General features: G+C 42.1%; 1 protein-coding gene across 1 annotated transcript in view; it reads left to right on the plus strand.

Annotated features, from left to right (window-relative positions):
* RDX (radixin) overlaps positions 1-21,138 on the plus strand; it is a 471,667-nt gene that overhangs the window by 440,562 nt on the left and 9,967 nt on the right. Inside the window, exons 12-13 of the mRNA XM_053708539.1 lie at positions 4,282-4,374; positions 20,858-21,115. Coding sequence (XP_053564514.1) covers positions 4,282-4,374; positions 20,858-21,115 — 351 coding nt within the window. The remainder of the gene's footprint in view (positions 1-4,281; positions 4,375-20,857; positions 21,116-21,138) is intronic.

Raw genomic sequence — 21,138 nt, forward strand, 5'->3', positions numbered from 1 at the left:
TTTACTATATCTATTATTATGGTTTCAAATATATTTTATTATCTCTATCTTGTTAGAATAATAATTTTTTTGATTTCTTTTATCTCCACTATTTCTGGAGGTTTAGAGTTTTTTCGGCCCTACTTTCAGTCTGGTGATGTAGATCAGTTGGTGAATGTCCTGACTACAATCGCTTGTTCTAGATTCAAGGGTCATAGATTCATATCGCGGCAGGGTTAATACCGCCCTTTGGCCTTTTAAAGTCAATTTATTGTGTACCATTTATTTGTGTAATAATAACTTTTATTTTTTTCAGCTGCTGATTTGGTTAACTCTGGGTGCAAGCACTGAAAAAGCGTTTTTTTATCCTTCTGGGAGAAAAATGCTATATAATTACTAGTTATTAAAACTGTATAAAGGTGCAGTTCTCAAACCAGTCCTTCTGGTGGGGAGCAGATTCAATTGTCTTTGGAAATTCAATTTATAGGGTTTTGAATTGATTTTTTAGAACGAAACCTTCTATGGGAAATTATTTCTTTCTTAATACACTCTGTGAATTTTCAGGAGTGATTATACCAGTTCTTTAGCAAGAACAGGGTTTGGGTTTCTATTCAATTCTATTCTTTGTCCCTAATAAGAAGGGTTTATTCAGTCCAATCTTGCATCTGAAGATGACATTATATTGTTTTGTAAGAGTCTCAACTTTCAAGTTGGCGACTATAAGGACTATTATGCCTTTTGTTCAGCAAGGTCATTTCATGTCCACACAATTTTACAGAACGTTTATCCTCATATTTTATTTCATTCAGACCACTTTTGGTTTCTGAGATTCTCTTTTTTTAGGTAAGCTTTACCAATTTGTTGCTTTTCCTTTTGGTCTAGCGACAGCCTTATGAGTTTTTTCAAAGGTTCTTGGTGCTCTTCTTTCTGTATTCAGACAGTAAGGTATTGTGGTGCTTCCTTATTTGGATGGTATTGGGTATTGGCTTAAACTTTTCTTTTATTAGAATCTCTCCTGAATCAACTAGTTTTGTTTTTCAAGACTTGGTCAGAGGATTTAATCTACCTAAGAGTTTTGTGATTCCTTAAGACAAGGTTCAGCTTTTTTTGTGTTTCTAGATGGATTCAGTGTCATGACTTTGTCTTTTTTGGAAAAGAGTCAATTGTAATTAGCGTTAGCCTGTCTAAACTTACAGTCTAGAACATTCCTTTCAGTGGCTATGTGCATGGACGTTTTAGGTCTTATAACTGCAGCATCGGACGCGTTCACGTTTGCTCGTTTTTCATTTAAGACCTTTGCATTCTGAATCAATGCTGCAGGGATTGTTTTCAGACATCACAGTTGATATTCTTAAATCCCAACACTCAACTCTCTCTGATTTGGTGATTAGACTATCATCGTTTTATGCAGGGGGCCTCCTTTTGTTCGTCCTTCCTGGGCTGTATTCTCTATGGATGCAAGTCTTATAGGTTAGGGAGCTGTCTGGGTGTGTCTGACAGCACAAGGGGTTTGGAAACCTCAAGAGGCGAGGTTACCAATTAATATTTTAGAACTCCAAGCTATTTTCAGAGCTCTTCAGGCTTGGCCTCTATTTGGAGAGAACTTTTCATTTCACTTTCAGACTGACTATATCACAACTGTGGCATATGTCAATCATCAAGGGGGGGACTCGCAGTTCCTTAGTGATTGAAAATTATCTCAAATATTTTTTTTAGCCGGAATTCATCTCCGGTCTAAATTTTACGAGTCATATCTCAGGTTTAGATAATTGGGAGTCGGATTATCTCAGCCGTCAGATGTTAAATCCGGGAGAGTGGTCTCTCCATACAGATGTTTTCTCAGTTTGTTTAGCTGTGGGATTTTCCAGAAGTGGTTCTAATGGCCTCTCATCTAATCAAGGAGTTTCCCAGGTACCTTTTCAGGTTCAGGGATACTCAGGCCGAGATGGTGGATGCATTAGCAGTTTCTTGGTTTTGCAACCTGACTACATCTTTCCGCCTCTGTTTTATTCTTCCAAGGGTGATTTTTCAAGATCATATTGGAACAGTCTCATGTGTTTCTTGATAGCATTAGCATGGCCTCACAGGTTTGGTATGTGGATCTTGTCCGGATGTCCAGTTGCCATTCTTGGCCGCTTTCTTTGGTCAGACCTCTTGTCTCAAGGGCCTTTTTTCCATCGGGATCTCAAATTACTAATTTGAAGGTATGGAAATTGATTGCTTAGTATTTAGTCATAGAGGTTTCTCTGACCCTATATTTCATGGTGTTCTTCTCATAAATTCTCTTGGCATTCTTTTAGATGGTTTGGATAAGGTTTGTCTGCAAATTCTTTGAAGGGACAAATCTCTGTTCTTTCTGTTTTATTTCTTAGAAGGATTGCTAAACTTCCTGATATTCACAGTTTGGTCCAGGCTTAGGTTTGTTTCAAGCCTGTTAATTAATTTATCCTCTTTGGAGTCTTTATTTGGTTTAAAGATTTTGTAGGCTCCTTCTTTTGAGCCTATCCATTCTTTGAAGATTAACTACTTTCTTGGAAAGTGTTGTTTTCCTTTGGCAATCTCGTCTGTTAGAAGAGTTTCTGATTTATCAGCTCTCTTTTGAGTCTCCTTATCTGATTTTTCATCTAGATAATCTGTTTTGTGGACTTCATTTTAATTTCTTCCTAAGGTTGTGAATTCGAACAACATTAGTAGAAAATTGTTGTTCCTTCTTTGTGTCCGAATCCTAAAATATTCTCTTGAGAAATCTTTAAATTCTTTTGAGGTGGTAAGAGCTTTAAAATACTATCTCGAGGCTACTAGGATTTCAGAAAGGCTTCTAGTATATTTGTTGTTTTTCTGGTTCCAGAAAAGGTTAGAAAGCCTCTGTCATTTCTTTGGCATCTGGGTTAAAGCTTTTGTTTCACAAAGCTTATTTGGAGGCAGGGCAGGTTCCGCATCAGAGATTTACAGCTCATTCTACTAAGATCAGTCGCCACTTCTTGGGCTTTTTAAGAATGAAGCTTTGGTTAATCAGATTTGCAAAAGCAGTAATTTGATCTTCTTTGCATACATTTATTGATTTTACCATTTTTAACTTTTTGGTAGAAAAGTTCTTCAGGCAGCTGTCTCGGTTTTATTCCTCTGCTTTTGATTTACATTTTTTTAAAAATTTTTAGGAAAAACTTAATTTTTGTGTGGATTTAATTTCTCAGTGGAAATAGCTGTTGTTGTTGTTTTATCCCTCCCTCTCTAGTGACTCTTCTGTGGACTTTCACATGTTGGGTATTTCTATCCCATACGTCACTAGCTCATGGACTCTTGCTAATTACATGAAAGAAAACATAATTTATGTAAGGACTTACCTGATAAATTAATTTCTTTCATATTGGCAAGAGTCCATGAGGCCCACCCTTTTTATGGTGGTTATGTGTTTTGTTTTTTTTGTATAAAAGCACAATTATATTTCCAGTTTTCTCTTTTTGTATGTGTTTTACTCCTTTTTTATCACCTCACTACTTGGCTATTAGTTAAACTGAGTTGTTAGTGTGGTGTGAGGTGTGTTTATAGGCATTTTGAGTTTTGGGAAACTTATCCCCCTCCTGGTAGGAATGTATATCCCATACGTCACTAACTCATGGACTCTTGCCAATATGAAAGAAATGAATTTATCAGGTAAGTTCTTACATAAATTATGTTTTTGCAGCCTTTTGCTGTAAAATACATCTAAAAATTGTGCTAGTTTAACTTTCTCACAGGGAGGCTTGGATTTATTACTTAGTCAATTTAGGTGAACCTTTGTTTACTTTTTCCCTCCCTGTCTAAGCCTCTATGGTGTCACATGCTTTTAAAAGGCGGATTATCAGTTTTGCATACAATCATGATGGAAAAATTATTATTTGCAATATTAACCAAGTTCAATCAGTGCTAAACTTCCTTAAGGGAAAACAAGAGGACAGGCTACACCTGTCTGCACATGTGCAAACAGAGCTTGTGCTGAATCTGAATATTTTTTTGTGATTGGTTAGCGTGGGTTCTTTGTTATGTGGGACAGGGAAATTGGTGAAAAGAATACCCATAAAACAATATACTTATTTGACAAAATAAAGCTGCAGTTTTCATTGCAAAATTATTCTTATATATGAAGGTTCATAATCATGTAGTTTATAATTTGTGTTTAATAACCCTTTAAAGGCACTTTATAAGTTACAGGGTTCTTGAATTGTGCAGAATATTTTTGACTAACTAGGACCATTTGCATTATTGTTTAGTTTTTTTAATATGTATAATTATGTTACTGATTGGTATTTGTTTGTTTTATAGGCTGCCGAACTTGCAGAATTTACAGCCAAGATTGCATTGCTTGAAGAAGCAAAGAAAAAGAAAGAGGAAGAAGCTACAGAGTGGCAACAGAAAGTAATATGCTTATTCCTCTGTAAACTAGGTTGTGTTCATTTGGACTATGATATAAATACTTGCGTATACTTGGCGCCTGTATCTTTATCTTATTGCATTTATTTTACTTAACTTCTCACATTAAACATTTTAAGGCATATACACTTTTAGGAGAACATATCTGCTTTTCTCTTTGCAGGCTGTTCACTACATGGTAGATTTGCATTATTATTGCTAATAGAAACAGTTAGACCCAGTGTAATTTGCTTCCAGAAGTGGCTGTGATTATAAAGTTACTTAAAAGCTCTTTGAGGACATTCAAGCTTCTGTCAGAACTGCATTCTGTCACCAGAAAAAAATCTTTACCTGTCCTTCAACTTGTTTTCTCAAAGGTAGCAAGATAGGAACATTAAATGATGGCACTACCTTGACAATACAAGCAACTGTTTGTTAAGGGAATGCAAGGTCTTTCTAATTGTTTAATTTATGAAAACTGTACTTTATTTTTTTATAAATTAAAAACTTCCAAATATAGCAATATAGATGTTGTCTTTTAAACGGACATTCCGGACAAAATTTAAATGTACATAGATAAATTACATCTTTGAATAGAAACATATTTGCAATGTACCAGTATTGTCAAAAATTCTTCTTGTAAGTTTTCAATATTTTAGTGTCTGGCTCCTAAATATTCTTACTGGCTCCGAAATTTTAAACAGATTTGTTGACTCCTGCCTTAGGCTCTCTGGGCAAGTGCTGTGTTTAAAATGCTAGTGTACGGGTGCATGCTTAAATACACATTTGAAACCTCTATAACATTTATAAAAAGCATTTTATTTTCTTAAATGGAAAGAGTCCACAGTTGCATTCATTTACTTTTTAAGAACCTGGCCACCAGGAGGCGGCAAAGACACCCCAGCCAAAGGCTTAGATACTCCTCCCACTCCCCTCATCCCCCAATCATTCTTTGCCTTTTGTCCCAGGAGGTTGGCAAAGAAGGGTCAGAATTTATTTTGTCTCTTATGGAGGGTAGTACTCTTCGGCATGGGACTGGAGTTTTAAGTAGTCCTGTCAGTCTCTTAGCGAGGGCTTGGATGAAAGTTAGATCCTGGAGATGCAGGAAGAGTCTTTCTGCGAATCAATCCCGACTCATGTTAAAAGCTCCTCAAGCAATCAGCGTTGTTGAACTTCGCTCCGCTGCCTTCTTTCTTCTCTCAAGTCCATGGCGGAGGCGATGCTACTATCCGTCACACTTGAAGGGCCGTGTTCCTATTCCACGGCATAGATTCTGGTAACATTTTTTAATTTTACTTTCTTTATGCATGCACTGTTATGCAATTGTGTTCCCGAGAGGCTACCACCTTGCAGGTCTAACTTAACATAAGGGTCTCAGTGAGTCTCCTTTAGTATCTTGGAATCAAGGGTTAATATCTCCTGAGGGGGGTTATAGAACAGGGGGGTTTATAATCCATGTTTGTGATTCAACCTGCTTATGTGTGGGGTTTACGGGCTCGTGGTTGAAACATTGAGGCCTTTGGAAATGACGCAACCTTATGGTTCGGTGCGCTTTTATACTATATGGTTCACCTTGTAGTTGGGCGTGGTTATGCTCTGTCTTCCGTTTCCACATTCCCGACCGTGTGGTGAAGGAGAAATTCTAGTTCGCAGGGGTCTGGTTATGGTAGGTGGTGAGTGGCCCAGCTATTGTGGGTGTCTGGTGCCGTTTCTTTCATGTAATTGGCAAGAGTCCATGAGCTAGTGACGTATGGGATATACAATCCTACCGGGAGGGGCAAAGTTTCCCAAACCTTAAAATGCCTATAAATACACCCCTCACCACACCCACAATTCAGTTTGACAAACTTTGCCTCCTATGGAGGTGGTGAAGTAAGTTTGTGCTTAAGATTTCTACGTTGATATGCGCTTCTCAGCATTTTAAAGCCCAGTTCCTCTCAGAGTACATTGAATGTCAGAAGTATGTGAAGGGAGTATCACCTATTGAAATCAATGGTTTTCCTCACCGGAGATCTATTTCATAGGTTCTCTGTTATCGGTCATAGAGATTCATCTCCTACCTCCCTTTTCAGATCGACGATATACTCTCATATTCACTACCTCTACTGATAACCGTTTCAGTACTGGTTTGGCTATCTGCTATATGTGGATGGGTGTCTTTTAGTAAGTATGTTATTACTTAAGACACCTCAGCTATGGTTTGTCACTTTATGCATTAATATAAAGTTCTAAATATATGTATTGTACTTATATTTGCCATGATTCAGGTCTCAATATATTTCCTTTTGCCGACTGTAAGTTTCATATTTGGGAAATGCACTTTTTAGGAAAACTTATTTCTTACCTGGGGTATAGTCTTTTTTTCAAATTGTCTGGCATTTTAAATTTGCGGGCAGAATTAGGCTCGCGAGGGCGCAAAATGCCAAACTATATTGCGTCATTTTTGGAGCGAGATTTTTTTTGGCACGAAGTTACGTTCAATGCCGCAAATTCGTAATTTCCGGCGTCTTTGTTGACGCCGAGTCCTTTCACAAGGTTGCGTTGTTAGTGACGCGAATGTGTCATTTCTGGATGTTGTTAGCGCCAAAAAATGTCTCTGTTGGCGCCAAATATTTTCATTATTTAAACCCCATTCCTATATGCCTCTTGCCTTTTTTCTCTATCAGAGGGCTATGCTGTTTGCATTTTTTCCCCCATTCCTGAAATTGCCATATAAGGAAATTGATAATTTTTCTTTATATTGTGTTTTTTCTTACATTTGCAAGATTTCTCAATATGATCCTGTTTCAGAAGTCACTGTTGGATTCTTGCTGACTGATATCAGTCCTACCAAAGCTAAGTACATTTGTTGTAATTTTGTGGAGATATTACAAACCAAAGCTGGAGATATTAAGTTGTCTTGATAAACTGTTACATGCAGAGAATATGTCCATCAGTAATAGTACATTGCCTGTTGTTCTTTTAACATCTAATGTACAAGATATACCTGTGAATTTATAACAATTTATTGCTGTTTTCTATTTAGAAGGCTTTGTCTGCCATCCCGCCTTCTAATAGATGCAAAGGTCTTTTAAAACTTCTCATAGAGTTGATGAAATTTCAAATGACTGACAACATACTGAATTATCCTCCTCTGATGAGGATCTATCTGATTCAGAAGATCCTTCCTCAGATATTGACACTGACAAATCTACTTATTTTTTTTATCGAGTACATTCGTTCTTTGTTGAAGAAGGGAGTTTTTTTGCCTCAAGATTATGATCTAAGGGTAAATCTAAAGCTTCTATCCGTTTTTGTTCTTAAATAAGGAACAGAAATCTTATTCTTCCCCAAGGAATCTATTTCCATTTGGAAGCCTTCTTCAGATTGGAATAAATCCAAGCCATTTAAGAGATCCCCCAAGTCCGCATGAAGGTGCGGCTCTTTTCCAGCTCAGCCGGTTGGGGGCAGATTAAGATTTTTCTAAGATGTTTGGGTCAATTCGGTCCAAAATCATTGGATTCAGAATATTGTCTCTCAGGGGTACAGAATAGGATTCAGGGTAAAACCGCTTGTGAGAAGATTTTTCTCTCACGTATTCCAGCAAACCCAGTAAAGGCTCAGACTTTCCTGAAGTGTGTTTCAGGCCTGGAGTTCTGGGGTAATCATGCCAGTTCCGTTTCAGGAACAGGGTCTGGGGTTTTATTCAAATCTATTCATTGTCCCAAAGAAAAAGATTCATTCAGACCAGTTTTGGATCTAAAAATTTTGAATCAATATGTAAGAGTACCAATTTTCAAAATGGTGATTATAAGGTCTATTCAGCACAAGGGGTTTGGAAATCTCAAGAGGCGAGATTACCAATCAATATTTTGCAACTCCGTGTAATTTTCAGGGTTCTTCAGGCTTGGCCTCTGTTGAAGAGAGAACCGTTCATTTTTTCTCAGACAGACAATATCACAGCTGTGGCATATGTCAATCATCAGGGTGGGATTCAGTCTCCTAGCTATGAAAGAAGTATCTTGAATACTTTCTTGGGCGGAATCCAGCTCTTGTCTAATTTCTGTGGTACATATCCCAGGTGTAGACAATTGGGAAGTGGATTATCTCAGCCATCAGACTTTATATCCGGGGGAGTGGTCTCTCTATACAGATGTGTTTTCTCATCTAAACAAGAAACTTCCCAGGTACCTGTCCAGGTCCAGGGTTCTTCAGGCGAATGCAGTGGATGCGTTGACACTTCTTGGGTGTTGCCAACCTGCTTATATTTTCCTGCCTCTAGTTCTTTTTCCAAGAGTGATATCCAAAATCATCATGGAACAGTTATTTGTATTGCTGGTAGCTCCCGCATGGCCTCACAAGTTTTGGTATGTGGATCTTGTTTGGATGTCCAGTTGCCAACCTTGGCCTCTTCCATTAAGGTCAGATCTTCTGTCTCAAGGTCTGTTTTTCCATCAGGATTTCAAATCATTAAATTTGAAGGTATGGAAATTGAACGCCTAGTGCTTAGTCATAGAAGTTTCTCTGACTCCGTGGTTAATACTATGTTACAGGCTCATAAATCTGTTTCTAGGAAGATTTATTATCGAGTTTGGAAGACTTATATTCATGTGTCCTCATAAATTCATTTGGACATTCTTTTAGAATTTCTAGAATTTTGCAGTTTATTCAGGATGGTTTGTATAAGGTTTTGTCTGCAAGTTCCTTGAAGGGATAAATCTCTGCTCTTTCTGTCTCATTTTACAGAAAGATTGCTAAAGCTTCCTGATATTTACTGTTTTATACAGGCTTTGGGCTGTATCAAGCCTGTCATTAATTCATTTTCTCCTCCTTGAAGTCTTAATTTGGTTTTGAGGGTGTTTCAGGCGCCTCCATTTGAGCCTATGCTTTCTTTGGACATTAAACTACTTTCTTGGAAAGTGTTGTTCCTTTGGCCATCTCCTCTGCTAGAAGAGTTTCTGAATTATCTGCTCTTTCTTGTACATCTCCTTTTCTGATTTTTCATCAGGATTAGGTGGTTTTGCGGACTTCATTTAAATTCTTACCGAAGGTTGTGAATTCTAACAACATTAATAGAGAAATTGTTGTCCTTTTCTTGTGTCCTAATAAGAATTCTTTGAAGAAATCCTTATATTCTTTGGATATGGTAATAGTTTTAAATATTATGTTGAAGCTACTAAAGATTTCAGGAAGACTTTTAGTCTATTTGTTATCTTTTCTGGTTCTAGGGAAGGCCAGAAGGCCTCTGCCGTTTCCTTGGCTTTGTGGTTACAGCTTTTGATTCATTCAGCTTATTTGGGGTCGGGTCACACCCCGCTTTAGAGAATTACAGCTCATTCTATTAGATCAGTCTCCACTTTGTGGGCCTTTAAGAATGACACTTTGGTTGATCAGATTTGCAGAGCCGCAACCTGGTCGTCTTTGCATACATTTACTAATTTCTACCATTTTGATGTATTCGCTTCTTCGGAAGCAGTTTTTAGTAGAAAAGTTTTTCAGGCAGCTCTTCCAGTTTGATTCTTCTGCTTATGTTTTAAGTTTTTTCTTTTCATTCATGAGAATAAACTTATATTTTGGATTTGGATTAATTTTTCAGCGAGAAATGGCTGTTTTTTATTTTTATTCCTCCCTCTCTAGTGACTCTTGCGTGGAGTTCCACATCTTGGGTATTGCTATCCCATACGTCACTAACTCATGGACTCTTGCCAATTACATGAAAGAAAACATAATTTATGTAAGAATTTACCTGATAAATTAATTTCTTTCATATTGGCAAGAGTCCATGAGGCCCACCCTTTTTATGGTGGTTATGATTTTTTTGTATAAAGCACAATTATTTCCAAATTCCTTTGTTGATGCTTTTTACTCCTTTATCACCCCACTACTTGGCTATTCGTTAAACTGAATTGTGGTTGTGGTGAGGGGTGTATTTATAGGCATTTTGAGGTTTGGGAAACTTTGCCCCTCCTGGTAGGATTGTGTACCCCATGCGTCACTAGCTCATGGACTCATGCCAATATGAAAGAAATTAATTTATCAGGTAAATTCTTACATAAATTATGTTTTTTGTGTTACTTCTTTAGTCCATATTTGCTTTCCTCGATCCAGTTATGGAGGATTCTGATGCTGAGACTATTTTAATTTCAGATTCTGCGTCCGGTGAAGAATCCGGACTGGCCTCGTTGACACATGTCAACCAGTTTTGTTCTGTATGCCATATGAGAGCACCTGGTTCCTCGGACTCAGGGAATCAGGGGTCAGCTGAGCCATCTGCCTCTGGGGGTCCCGTCCTCAGAGAGGCGAGTTCCCTACCGCTCCATACTTCTACACATGCGGGTAATCCAGTTTATGGTTATTCCTCCATGCAGGGCGGTGTGTTCCCCCAGGAGGTTGCAGCACGTTTTCTCTTCCACATATTTTTGGCAATTATTCGTCTGCAGAGTCCGGATGTTTATGCGCGTTTGTGCTCGTGCCCTATTGTCCCGGGTCTACCACCTTGGGGAGGGCCTGTACAGTTCCCTGCGGGTGTAACTGTCCCTGAGTGTTGTGCCTTACGTTATAGAGTGGGGCGTCTTCGCGTCCTACTCACATGTGTTTCAGTTATAAAATGATCCTATCCTCGGATACAGGAATTTTCAGTCTGCTTCTAATGGTATACCTCAGTAGACATGTGAGGATGATGTAATCTCCTGACTATTCTTGTTTGAGATCCTTCCCAGTTTGTTTAGATTAGGGCTCCGTTCGGCTGGTCCTGCGGTAGGCCTGTTTCCTTATTGGGCATTAATCTACGAGTTGCCTTATATTTTCTTTTTATCTGGTTAGGATGACTTTATTTTGTTTATTATTTTCCTTCAGGAATCTTACACTGGGATCGATGCTCTCTGTAACTTCGGCGGAAGTGTTTTTTGGGTTCATGTTTGTCTGTTTCCCTTTTTCCCCTCTGAGGGAGGATTTATACGGCCTGATGATTAGGACCCGGATGCAGGCTGGTCCTGTTGGGTACGGTTCTGTCTTGTGGCTGTTCAGACATGTGACGCCATCCTGATTGGCTGGTCCGGTCAAGGTGTCGAGTGCTCATGTTATTTCAACTAAGCATTCTAGAGGACCTGTGGGTCTACAAGGCAAGAAGGATTGTCTCAGTCCTTATAGCCTTCGATTTGGATGACTGGGTCAGTGGATTCTCCGCTGCGTCATTCTATGGCATCTGCTATTCCGGACCCTAGTGTTCCGCTCCTACGTGGTGGAGAGTTGGAGGACTTAGCTCCTTCCCGCCGTGTGGCGGTTGGGCCTTTTTTCTCTTGAGGCTTGAGGATTTTCATTGGACTTTGTTCTCAGCAGCTAATAAGTTAAAGTAGTTTGGCTGTCTTGCAGTACTGTCTAGCTGTTTTTATGAGATATTTGATGATCTCCCTCTGTGATCTCCATGTTAGGCCTCCTTTTAGGGGCCTGGGAGATGTTTGTTCCCGGTTAGGGACACTGGGCGTGGTCTCCTTGGGCTTGTTTGGGGTTCCTCCCGGAACTGGGGATGGTTCGCTCTCCTTCTCCCTGTGATCATCTGCTTGTGTGGAGGTGATGTGGAGACCAGCCTTTGCTCAAGTGGTTTTAACCTTGAGGTATCCCCTTGCCTTATTGTCCTGAGGCTGTCGGTCTAGAGTCTAGAAGCTCTAGCATCGTTGCACGACTTTTTTCCCCTTGGCTCCTTGGAGAGTGGGACTTCGGCAAGGGGTGGTCTCTTCCTTAGGTCGAGTTTATCTCATTATCCAGGTGATCTGGATATTGCATTTAGTATACCCTGTAGTCTGGGTTGTTATTCAGATGGGGTGTTAAGTTTGCGGGTACTGTTTATCTAAACAATTGGGAGTTTGGGCCTGTTCTCCCTGGGGCTTCTGGTTGCTGGGTTTCCTTCAGCATTTTCCCTTGTGGATTTGTTACCGGACCTTAAGGCTTCAGGGTTGGTTCGGGGTCCCCAGTACCTAGAATCTTGGACTATGTCCTTTTGCTCGGATTCTTGATCTGGTCTTGGTTGGCCAGGTTTTTCTGAGTGTCGTTGCTTGTTGGTGCTTATGTTGTACCTTAGACGGTTTCCTTTAGTCAGCTTGCCAGTATCCATCAAATTTACTGCTCTGCTGGTGAATGCATTTGCAGTGTCACTGCTGTTACTATTACTATTGCACATTGGTTGCATGTTAGCAGACTAGTTTTTGAGGGTATCACTTTTAAGAGGGATTGTTCTTTCCTTTCTCCTGTAGCTTCGTGGCTTATGGAAGGTGCTGCCTGTTAGCCCGTTCCCCTTCTTGTGTGGGAGCTTAGTTTCCTTTTAGAGAGAGTTGGTCCTTTTATTAAGGCTTCTCCTGGTTCAGATGTTGGGACCTGTGAGTTTCCCTAAATGAGAAGGTTTCTCTCTCTGGGTTATGTTCCATTTGGAGTCTTACCGGCTCCATGTCAAGACTAAGTGGATCTTTTTGCTAGATCCTTTAAGTCTGCGGCCCTGTTGTCTGTTCTCAGGAGTCGGGTTGCACCCGTGCTCTGTTGGATTGGTTGTGGCCATTCTTTCACTCATTTTGAGCTGGTTTTGGGGGTGCTTCTGTTTCCCTGTTTCAAACCTGCCGTTGCTGGGGTTTGCGCCCGGTTGGGAGTGGGTTCTGAGAGCTGTTGTCATCTTCAGGGTCTAGGTGGGCTTCTTGGATGGCTAGTTCCGCATTCTCATGCTCTGTGACTACTCTGTACTGTAGCAGACTGAGGGTTACTAGTTTGTTCCCTGCCGATGTCTGCTCAGCCTTTCTTCCTTTTGAGGTTGATAAAATGAGCAGCACATTGTGTCCCTTAAAGGGGATTAGCCACATTTGCATAGTATCTAGCTGGCTACCAGCAGATGGTCTAGGATTGCTCCACCTCCGGTTCGAGGTGTCTCTCCTCTTCTTGGGGGACCTTGTGGAGGTTATAATCCCCCTTTTTTTTGGATGAACTGTAGGTAGGTCTAGCAACCTGGATTGCCTAGAGGGTGCCCTTTGTCTAGGAGTGGGCTTTTTCTCTCAGCAAGTATTCTCTATGTAATCCTGGGGATGGGAGCGTATTCTGGACTTAAGGTTTTTAGTCTGGGTCTGTTACAGGTTTTTTGTAGCGGAATACTTTTGAGGTCCAAGTTCAGGACTCTGTGAGGACTCCGTCCTCTGTTGTCCTTGGTGCTTTTGCATGACGCTTGAGAGAGAGGTTTTCTATGCCCGGTCCTACACCTCCGGTTTCCTTGGTCTAGGCGTAGTCTTCCCTTGTTTGTTGGCCCCATTTGGGCCTTTGTGAGCTGGGCTCACTCGGAGGGGTTTTCTCTTCTGGATGTGACCTTTCGGTCTTTTCCTTCGTTTCTCCTGGTTTTCTCCCTTTGGGAGTTTAGGCTGGTGTTCCCTTCTTTTGTGAGGGGTGTGTGAGGAGGAACAGACTGTTGGGCGATGGTGTCGCTTTGAGGCCTGTTGGCTCAGTTGAGTCATTTTTTGCAGACTCTGGCTTGGCTCTGGACTACCTGCGGGTCTGTGTCATCAGTGTTTTTCCTTTCAAAGTTTCTCTGCTTTGGAAGAAGCTATTTTTTGTTGTTTTTTGGGTAGTGATTTCACGCTTGGTGCCCTCAGTATGGGCTGCCTACTGTACCCTCCCGTCTTGGCATTCAGTGTCCTCTATAGCTTGGGTATTGCTATATTAATCACACAAGTTTATTTGATTATGCTGCAACATGTGTGAGATGAGACTCAGGCAGATGTTGGAACGCACAGGGTTTTTACTTTAGTTTTAGAAGCTGCACAGCCTGTATGGCTTGGCGCTTTTTCCATTTAAAGGGGAGAAGAGTCTACGGCTTCATTCATTACTTGTGGGAAATAAGAACCTGGCCACCAGGAGGCAGCAAAGACACCCTAGCCAAAGGCTTAAATATCTCCCCCCACTTCCCTCATCCCCCAATCATTCTTTGCCTTTCGTCACAGGAGGTTGGCAGAGAAGTGTCGGAAGATTCAGAGTAGTCTCTTATGGAGGGTAGTACTCTTCGAAATGGGACTGGAGTTTTAAGTAGTCCTGTCAGCCTCTCAGTGAGAGCATGGATGAAAGTTAGGGTCTAGAAATGCAGGGAGTGTCTTTCTGCAAAACCATCCCGACTCATATTAACTGCTCCACAAGCAATCAGCGTTGACGAGTTTTGCTGCCTCCTTCCTACACTCAAGTCCATAACAGGAGCAATGCTACTACACTGTCACACTTGAAAGGCCGTGTTCCTTTTCCACGGGGTAGATTCTGGTAAGACAGTTTCATTTTTGTGTGATGCCTTTTATCTTTATAGAATAAAGGGTTAACATCCCTAGTGAAGGGATTATTGAACAGGGGGGTTTATACATAATATTGTTCATTTCTGCGATATGTGTGAGATGAGGCTCTGGCAATGGGTGAACTTTAGTTTCCTTTCTGCCTTGCGCGGCTGTTTTTGGCGAGTTTTCTCCCTAGTGCAGGGGCGGTCCTGCAAGCCATTCCTGCGTTCCGGGTGTGGCCTAATTTACTTTCTGGACTGATGGTGCAAGAGACGGAACGGTTTCTGTGGTCCAGGTCCTAGGAGGTGGTGAGTGCCCTGGCCATTGATGGTTATAAGGGTGCCATTGTTTATATTTTATTCTAGTCTGTAACAAAGCCGTAAGCTATGGAGAACTCTGACACGTTAGAGGGTACTCCCTCTTTAACTAAGTCTAGTACCTGTGTTTATTGTGAGGAGGTTTCCGGTAGATCCGCCTACTTAACTATGTTCCCCTTGCCTTGATAAGGTCTCGGCTTCTCGAAAGAAGAAAATGTCTAGTACTACTGAGCCGTCCACCTCTGAGAGCTCCTCGTCCCGTGTGGTGCGTCACCTGCATTCATCTCAGAGTACACATGCAGCGCCCCAGGGCATGCCTATATCTCCTTTGGGGGAAATCCGTTGGCCGTCCCAAAGGTGATTACTGCCTTACCACGTTCTGTTAAGCGTAAGCGTACGGTAAAATATGGCAATCCGGCCCAGGAGTCATATACTCCTATGATATCTCGGAAAGGTTATCCGCTGACAAGGATGACTCCAACTCTTCAGATGACGTTTCTTCTGGGTCGGAATCCATGTCATCTAAAGCTCCGTCTGCGGAGGAGCCTGGCTTTAGGTTTAGGATGGAAAATTTGCGCTGTTTGCTGAAGCAGGTGCTTGCTACTCCCGAGATTCCGGAACCGCAACTACCGGAGGAACCTTCAATACCTAAGCCTGATAAAGTGTATAAGGACAGGGTAATACCTCAGACCTTCCCAGTTCCTGTTAAGATGGCTAATATTATTAAGAATGAATGGGGAAGATGTTTCAACACACAGGGTTTGTTTTTCAGCCAGCAGCGGAGGTTGCCGTCGCAGCAAAGTATTGGTGCAAATTTCTGTCTTTATATGGTCGAGAGGGAGACTCCTCTCAACGAAATACAGGAGAGAATTAAGGCCTTGAGGGTAGCTAATTTTTTTATTTTTGATGCCAATATTCAAATTATTCCCCTGAATGCTAAGGTTACAGGGTTTTCTGTACTAGTCTGCGGACATGACCTATAAATCCAGACTGTTATCCTTTCCCATTCAGGGAAAGATCCTTTTTGGTCCAGGATTGGACTCGATCATAACCATGGTTAAACCTAAGGGATCTACCTTTCGTCCCTTTTCGCCAGCAGCCCGCCACGAAAGCGGGTCAGTTCGATGGTGCTTGAAAGCCGGCTCAGTCTTGGAACAAGTCCAAGCAGAACAAGAAACCCCCTGAGAAAATGTCGGCATGAAGGGGCGGCCCCCAACTGGTCTCCGGACCAAGTAGGGGAAGATTATCTCTCTTTTCTGAGGCCTAGTTGCAGGATGTTCAGGACCTTTGGGTTCTGGAGGTTGTCGCCCAAGGATACAGGATAGGGTTCAGAACTCATCCACCCAGGAGCAGATTACTCCTGTCAAATCTGTCTTCCAGACAAGAAAAGAGAGAAGCCTTTCTAGACTGTGTGAGGGATCTCTCTTCTCTCTGAGTTATTGTACCAGTACCCCCAGCAGAAAGGGGTCTAGGGTACTATTCAAACCTTTTCGTGGTCCCAAAGGAGGGCACGTTCCGCCCGATTCTAGACCTAAAATGTTTAAACCAGTTTCTTGCTTTTCTATCGTTCAAAATGGAAACGATAAGAGGGTCAGTTCATGACAACAATAGACTTGAAGGATGCCTTCCTTCATGTGCCGATCCACAGGGATCACTTCAGGTTCCTGAGATTTGCATCTCTTCACCAACATTTCCAATTTGTGACCCTTCCCTTTTGGTCTGGCGACGGCCCCAAGAATCTTCACAAAGGTTCTGGGGCACTGCTTGCAGAGACATTGCTGTTGCGCACTACCTGGACAATATCCTAGTCCAGGCGCCGTCGTTCAGCCTCGCAGAGGACCACTCGAGGGCTCTTCTGCTTTTGCTCCAATCTCACGGTTGGAAGATAAACTCAGGAAAGAGCTCCCTGATTCCCAGCAACAGGGTGGCGTTCCTGGGAACGATAATAGATTCTATATCCATGAGAATATTTCTCACAGATCAGCGACGCAGGAAAATTGTGTCTGCCTGTCTTGCCCTTCAGTCCTACTCCAGTCCCTCTGTCTCCTCTGTGTATGGAGGTGATCGGGCTCATGGTATCCAGCATTGATGTCATTCCATTTGCCAGGCTCCATCTGAGACCTCTTCAGTTGTGCATATTGAGACAGTGGAACGGCGATCATACAGATCATACAGATCTATCCCAACCGATTTCTCTGGACGTTCGGACGAAGAACTCCCTCTCTTGGTGGATCTGTACGGAACAACTGTCCCACGGGACATCCTTCCTGAGACCGTTCTGGGAGATTGTAACCACGGACGCGAGTCTGGCAGGATGGGGAGCTATTTCGGGTGCCAGAATGGCACAGGGAAAGATGGTCTCGAGAAGAGTCTCTCCTCCCAATCAATATTCTGGAACTTTGAGCGATCTACAATGCTCTGAAGGCGTGGCCTTTTCTGGGGTCGTTCAGCTTCATCAGATTCCAGACAGACATTACCTTGGTGGCTTTCATCAACCATCGGGGGGGGCGAGAAGCTTCTCAGATTTTGGAATGGGCAGAGTCCCAGAACTGCTCGCTCTCAGCAATCCACATTCCGGGTGTGGACAACTGGGAAGCGGATTTTTTCAGCAGGCAATCCTTCCATCCGGGGGAACGGTATCTTCCCCCTAGGTGTTTGTGGGGATTTGTTACGAATGGGGGACTCCGGAGATAGATCTCATGGTGTCCAGATACGGGTCGCGGCCCAGGGATCCCCAGGCAGAGTTGAGATACCTTGGCGGTACCTTGGGGATTCAACCTAGTTTACATTTTTCCACCGTTGCCACTTCTACCTCGTGTAGTGGCCCACATCAAGCAGGAGCAGGCATCCGTGATACTGATTGCTCCCTGGGGGCCGCGAAGGATGTGGTTCGCGGACCTGGTGGGGATGTCCTCATCTCCTCTGTGGAAATTACCTTGTCAAAGGGATCTGCTGGAACAGGGTCCTTTTTGTTCATCAAAATCTAGATTCTCTGAGGCTGACTGCGTGGAGATTGAACGCTTAGTCCTATCCAAGAGAGGTTTCTCTGAGAGGGTTATTGACCCTCTCTCATTCAGGCTTGTAAGCCTGTTATTTGTCACATCTATCATAAGGTGTGGTGAGCTTACTTATTCTGGTGTGAAGTGTGGTTTAGCCTGGCATAAGGTTAAAGCTGCCAGGATACTTTCCTTTCTCCAGGAGGATCTGGAGAAGGGCCTTTCTGACAGTTCCCTGAGGGGACAGATTTTGGCCCTTTCTGTTTTGTTTTTGTGTATTGTTAAAGGAGGTTTTGGCTACTCTGGACGACTCAGATATTTTGTCGTTGTAAACCCAAGGATATCTAGTAAATGTAATATTTGCTGGAATTCCTTTGTGGAAGTGTTTCCTGTTCCAGACCGTGCTAAGGGATTTTTTTCCTCAGGAGAGAGAAGTCAGGGATTCCTTTTTTCTTCTCATATCTTACAAGATGTTTTCCTGTCACTGTCCCCTTTGAATATATTGGTGCACGTTGCCTATAGTAGAAGGAGCTTTTCTACTCTAGCTATGAGACTCTGATCCCTATAGCAGATTGCTGCTCCTTTAGGGATCAATGGATAAGCTGGAAGCTTATATAGCAGTTTGTAGGGCCACTGGATAAAGTGTGGCATCCTTTGGGTGCAGCGACCTGTCTGATCTCTTTTTTGGTAGAGGCTTCTTTGGAGGAGACCCAGGACAAAATTTGGATCTTAAACTAGCTAATTCTTCCCTTCTATTGCTTCCATGCAAGTCATTTGACTGGGAGCCAGGATAGCCTTCTGGGCGTTGTGGATCATGTTTTGGTTGGATTTTTTCCCAAGACAAAGCTTCTGATGCTCCTTACAAGGGTGGGACCTTGTCTAGTCCTGGCCTGACAGAAATGTTTCTGATCCTGTAGGTGAAAAAATATTTTTTTCCTACGTTAAACTAAGAAGCTTAGACCTTAAGGACGTCGGAGTAGAGTCCTACTGCTGGGTTTAATTCAGCATGAGGGCTTGCCCCCAATCATGGGATATGGATTGAATATGTGGGGGACTTCATTTCACGTTTTTTTTCTTCAGCGTGGATACGAGATGTCCCAGTTAGACTGTGGTCATTGCATCTCAAGATTTACTTATACCTTCCTTTTTGAGGGAGGTTCCTCTCATATTTATCTGCAGTCCAGATTAGAGAGAGGCATTTTTGCTTTAATTTGGACTTAAAGTATTTCTGCAAGTTTTTCTCAGGGTACTGTTCTTCAACCGGAAAACCATTTGTTTCTTTTTTCCCTGGTCTAGGAGGGTCAGTTCTTCCGGCCATAGACATAGAGTAAGCGTATTTCAAGTTCCTGAAATTTGCTTTTATGAAAGGCCTTCCTGGAGACTATTTGTTTCAGGCACCATAATGTTAATAGACAGTCTCTCATTCGGAGATCTTGTCTTTTCCATGCTTCACAGGTTGGATAGTGAGTCTGGAAATTAGTTCCCTTGTTCCAGCTACAGGGGTAGTTTTCTTGGGGACCATAATATTCCTTTTCTTTGATATTTTTCTGACAGTGATCAGAAAATCAAAGATTTTCTCCTCTTATTTTTCTCTGGGTTTAATGTTCGGCCTTTAGTGGCTCTACGGTTGAAGGTATTTGGTCTAATGGTCGTCTCCATTGACGTATTCCCCTTGTTCGGCCCCATTTGAGAGCTCTAGTGTGTATGCTCGACAATGGCATGGACACCATACGGATCTGTTTCATAGGATAGATCTAGATCAGTCGACAAGGGATTCTCTCTCGTGGTGGTTTTTCTCAGCAATTTCTGGCTCAGGGTGCATGCTTTCTGAGACCTTCCTGGGTGATTTTGACCACGGACGCCAGCTTGCTGGGCTGGGGAGCAGTCTGGGACTCATTAAGGGTGCAGGGACATTGGACTCGGGAAGAGCCTGCTTTCCCCATCAACATATTGGATTGGCTTTGGTTGTCCTTAGCCCGGTATTCCTTCTTTTTGTTAAGGACGTTATTGCACATCTAAAATGTTGTGCATAATTTAAAAAAAATTTGACAGGTGACTAAGGATTTTCATCAGTCTCTGCCCTGTTTGTTTCTCTGGGAAACGTAAAGGTCAGAAAGCTTCTGCTACTAATCTTTCTTTTTGGTTACAAAGTATAATTAGTTTGGCTTGTGAGACTGCTGGAGAGAGCTTTTAGAGCTGTTTCATCTTCTTGGGTTTTCAATTATAAAGATTCTGTGGATCAGATTCGCAAGGCTGCAACTTGGTCCTCTTTGCATACTTTTGCAAATTTTACAAATTTGATACTTTTGCCTCGGTTGAGGCTTCTTTTGGGAGAAAGGTTCTTTAGGCGGTGGTACCTTCTGTTTATTTCTGCCTGTCTTGTCCCACCCTATTCATCTGTGTCCTCTAGCTTGGGTATTGGTTCCCAACAATAATTGATGAAACCGTGGACTCACCATATCTTAGGAAAGAAAAGAAAATGTATGCTTACCTGTTAAATTTATTTCCCGATAGGGTGAGTCCACGGCCCGTCCTTTATTTCAAGACAGTTCTTTTTGTCTAAAACCTCAGGCACCTTTTACACCTTGTGTTACTTCATTTTTCTCCATTTCCTTTTGGTCGAATGACTGGGGGTTGTGGGAAGGGAAGCGATACTTAACAGTTTGGCTGTGGTGCTCTTTGCCTCCTCCTGCTGGCCAGGAGTGATGTTCCTAACAGTAATTGATGAAACTGTGGACTCACCATATCCGGAAAGAAAGACATTTATCAGGTAAGCATGAATTTTCTCTTTTTAATTTGAGAAGGCAATTTTTCATAAATCCTTGGACTGTATTGTTGATTAGCAATGTCATAACAAAACTGAAATGACTGTACATTGTTTTTGTGAAACCAGACCTCCTCTTTGCTTGTTCAGGCTTTTGCTGCTCAGGACGATTTAGAAAAGACAAAAGAAGAGTTGAAGACCGTAATGTCGGCTCCACCCCCACCCCCACTTCCTCCACCACCTGCAGCTCCCACAGAAAATGAAAATGAGCACGAACATGATGAGCAAGATGAGAACAGTGCGGAAGCTAGTGCTGAATTGTCATCCGAGGGGGTGATGAACCACAGAAGTGAGGAAGAACGATTGACAGAAACGCAGAAGAATGAAAGAGTAAAGAAACAGCTTCAGGTTAGAGACCATATTCTGTTTTT

Source organism: Bombina bombina, chromosome 3 (assembly GCF_027579735.1).
Source record: "Bombina bombina isolate aBomBom1 chromosome 3, aBomBom1.pri, whole genome shotgun sequence".
Taxonomy (NCBI): domain Eukaryota; kingdom Metazoa; phylum Chordata; class Amphibia; order Anura; family Bombinatoridae; genus Bombina; species Bombina bombina.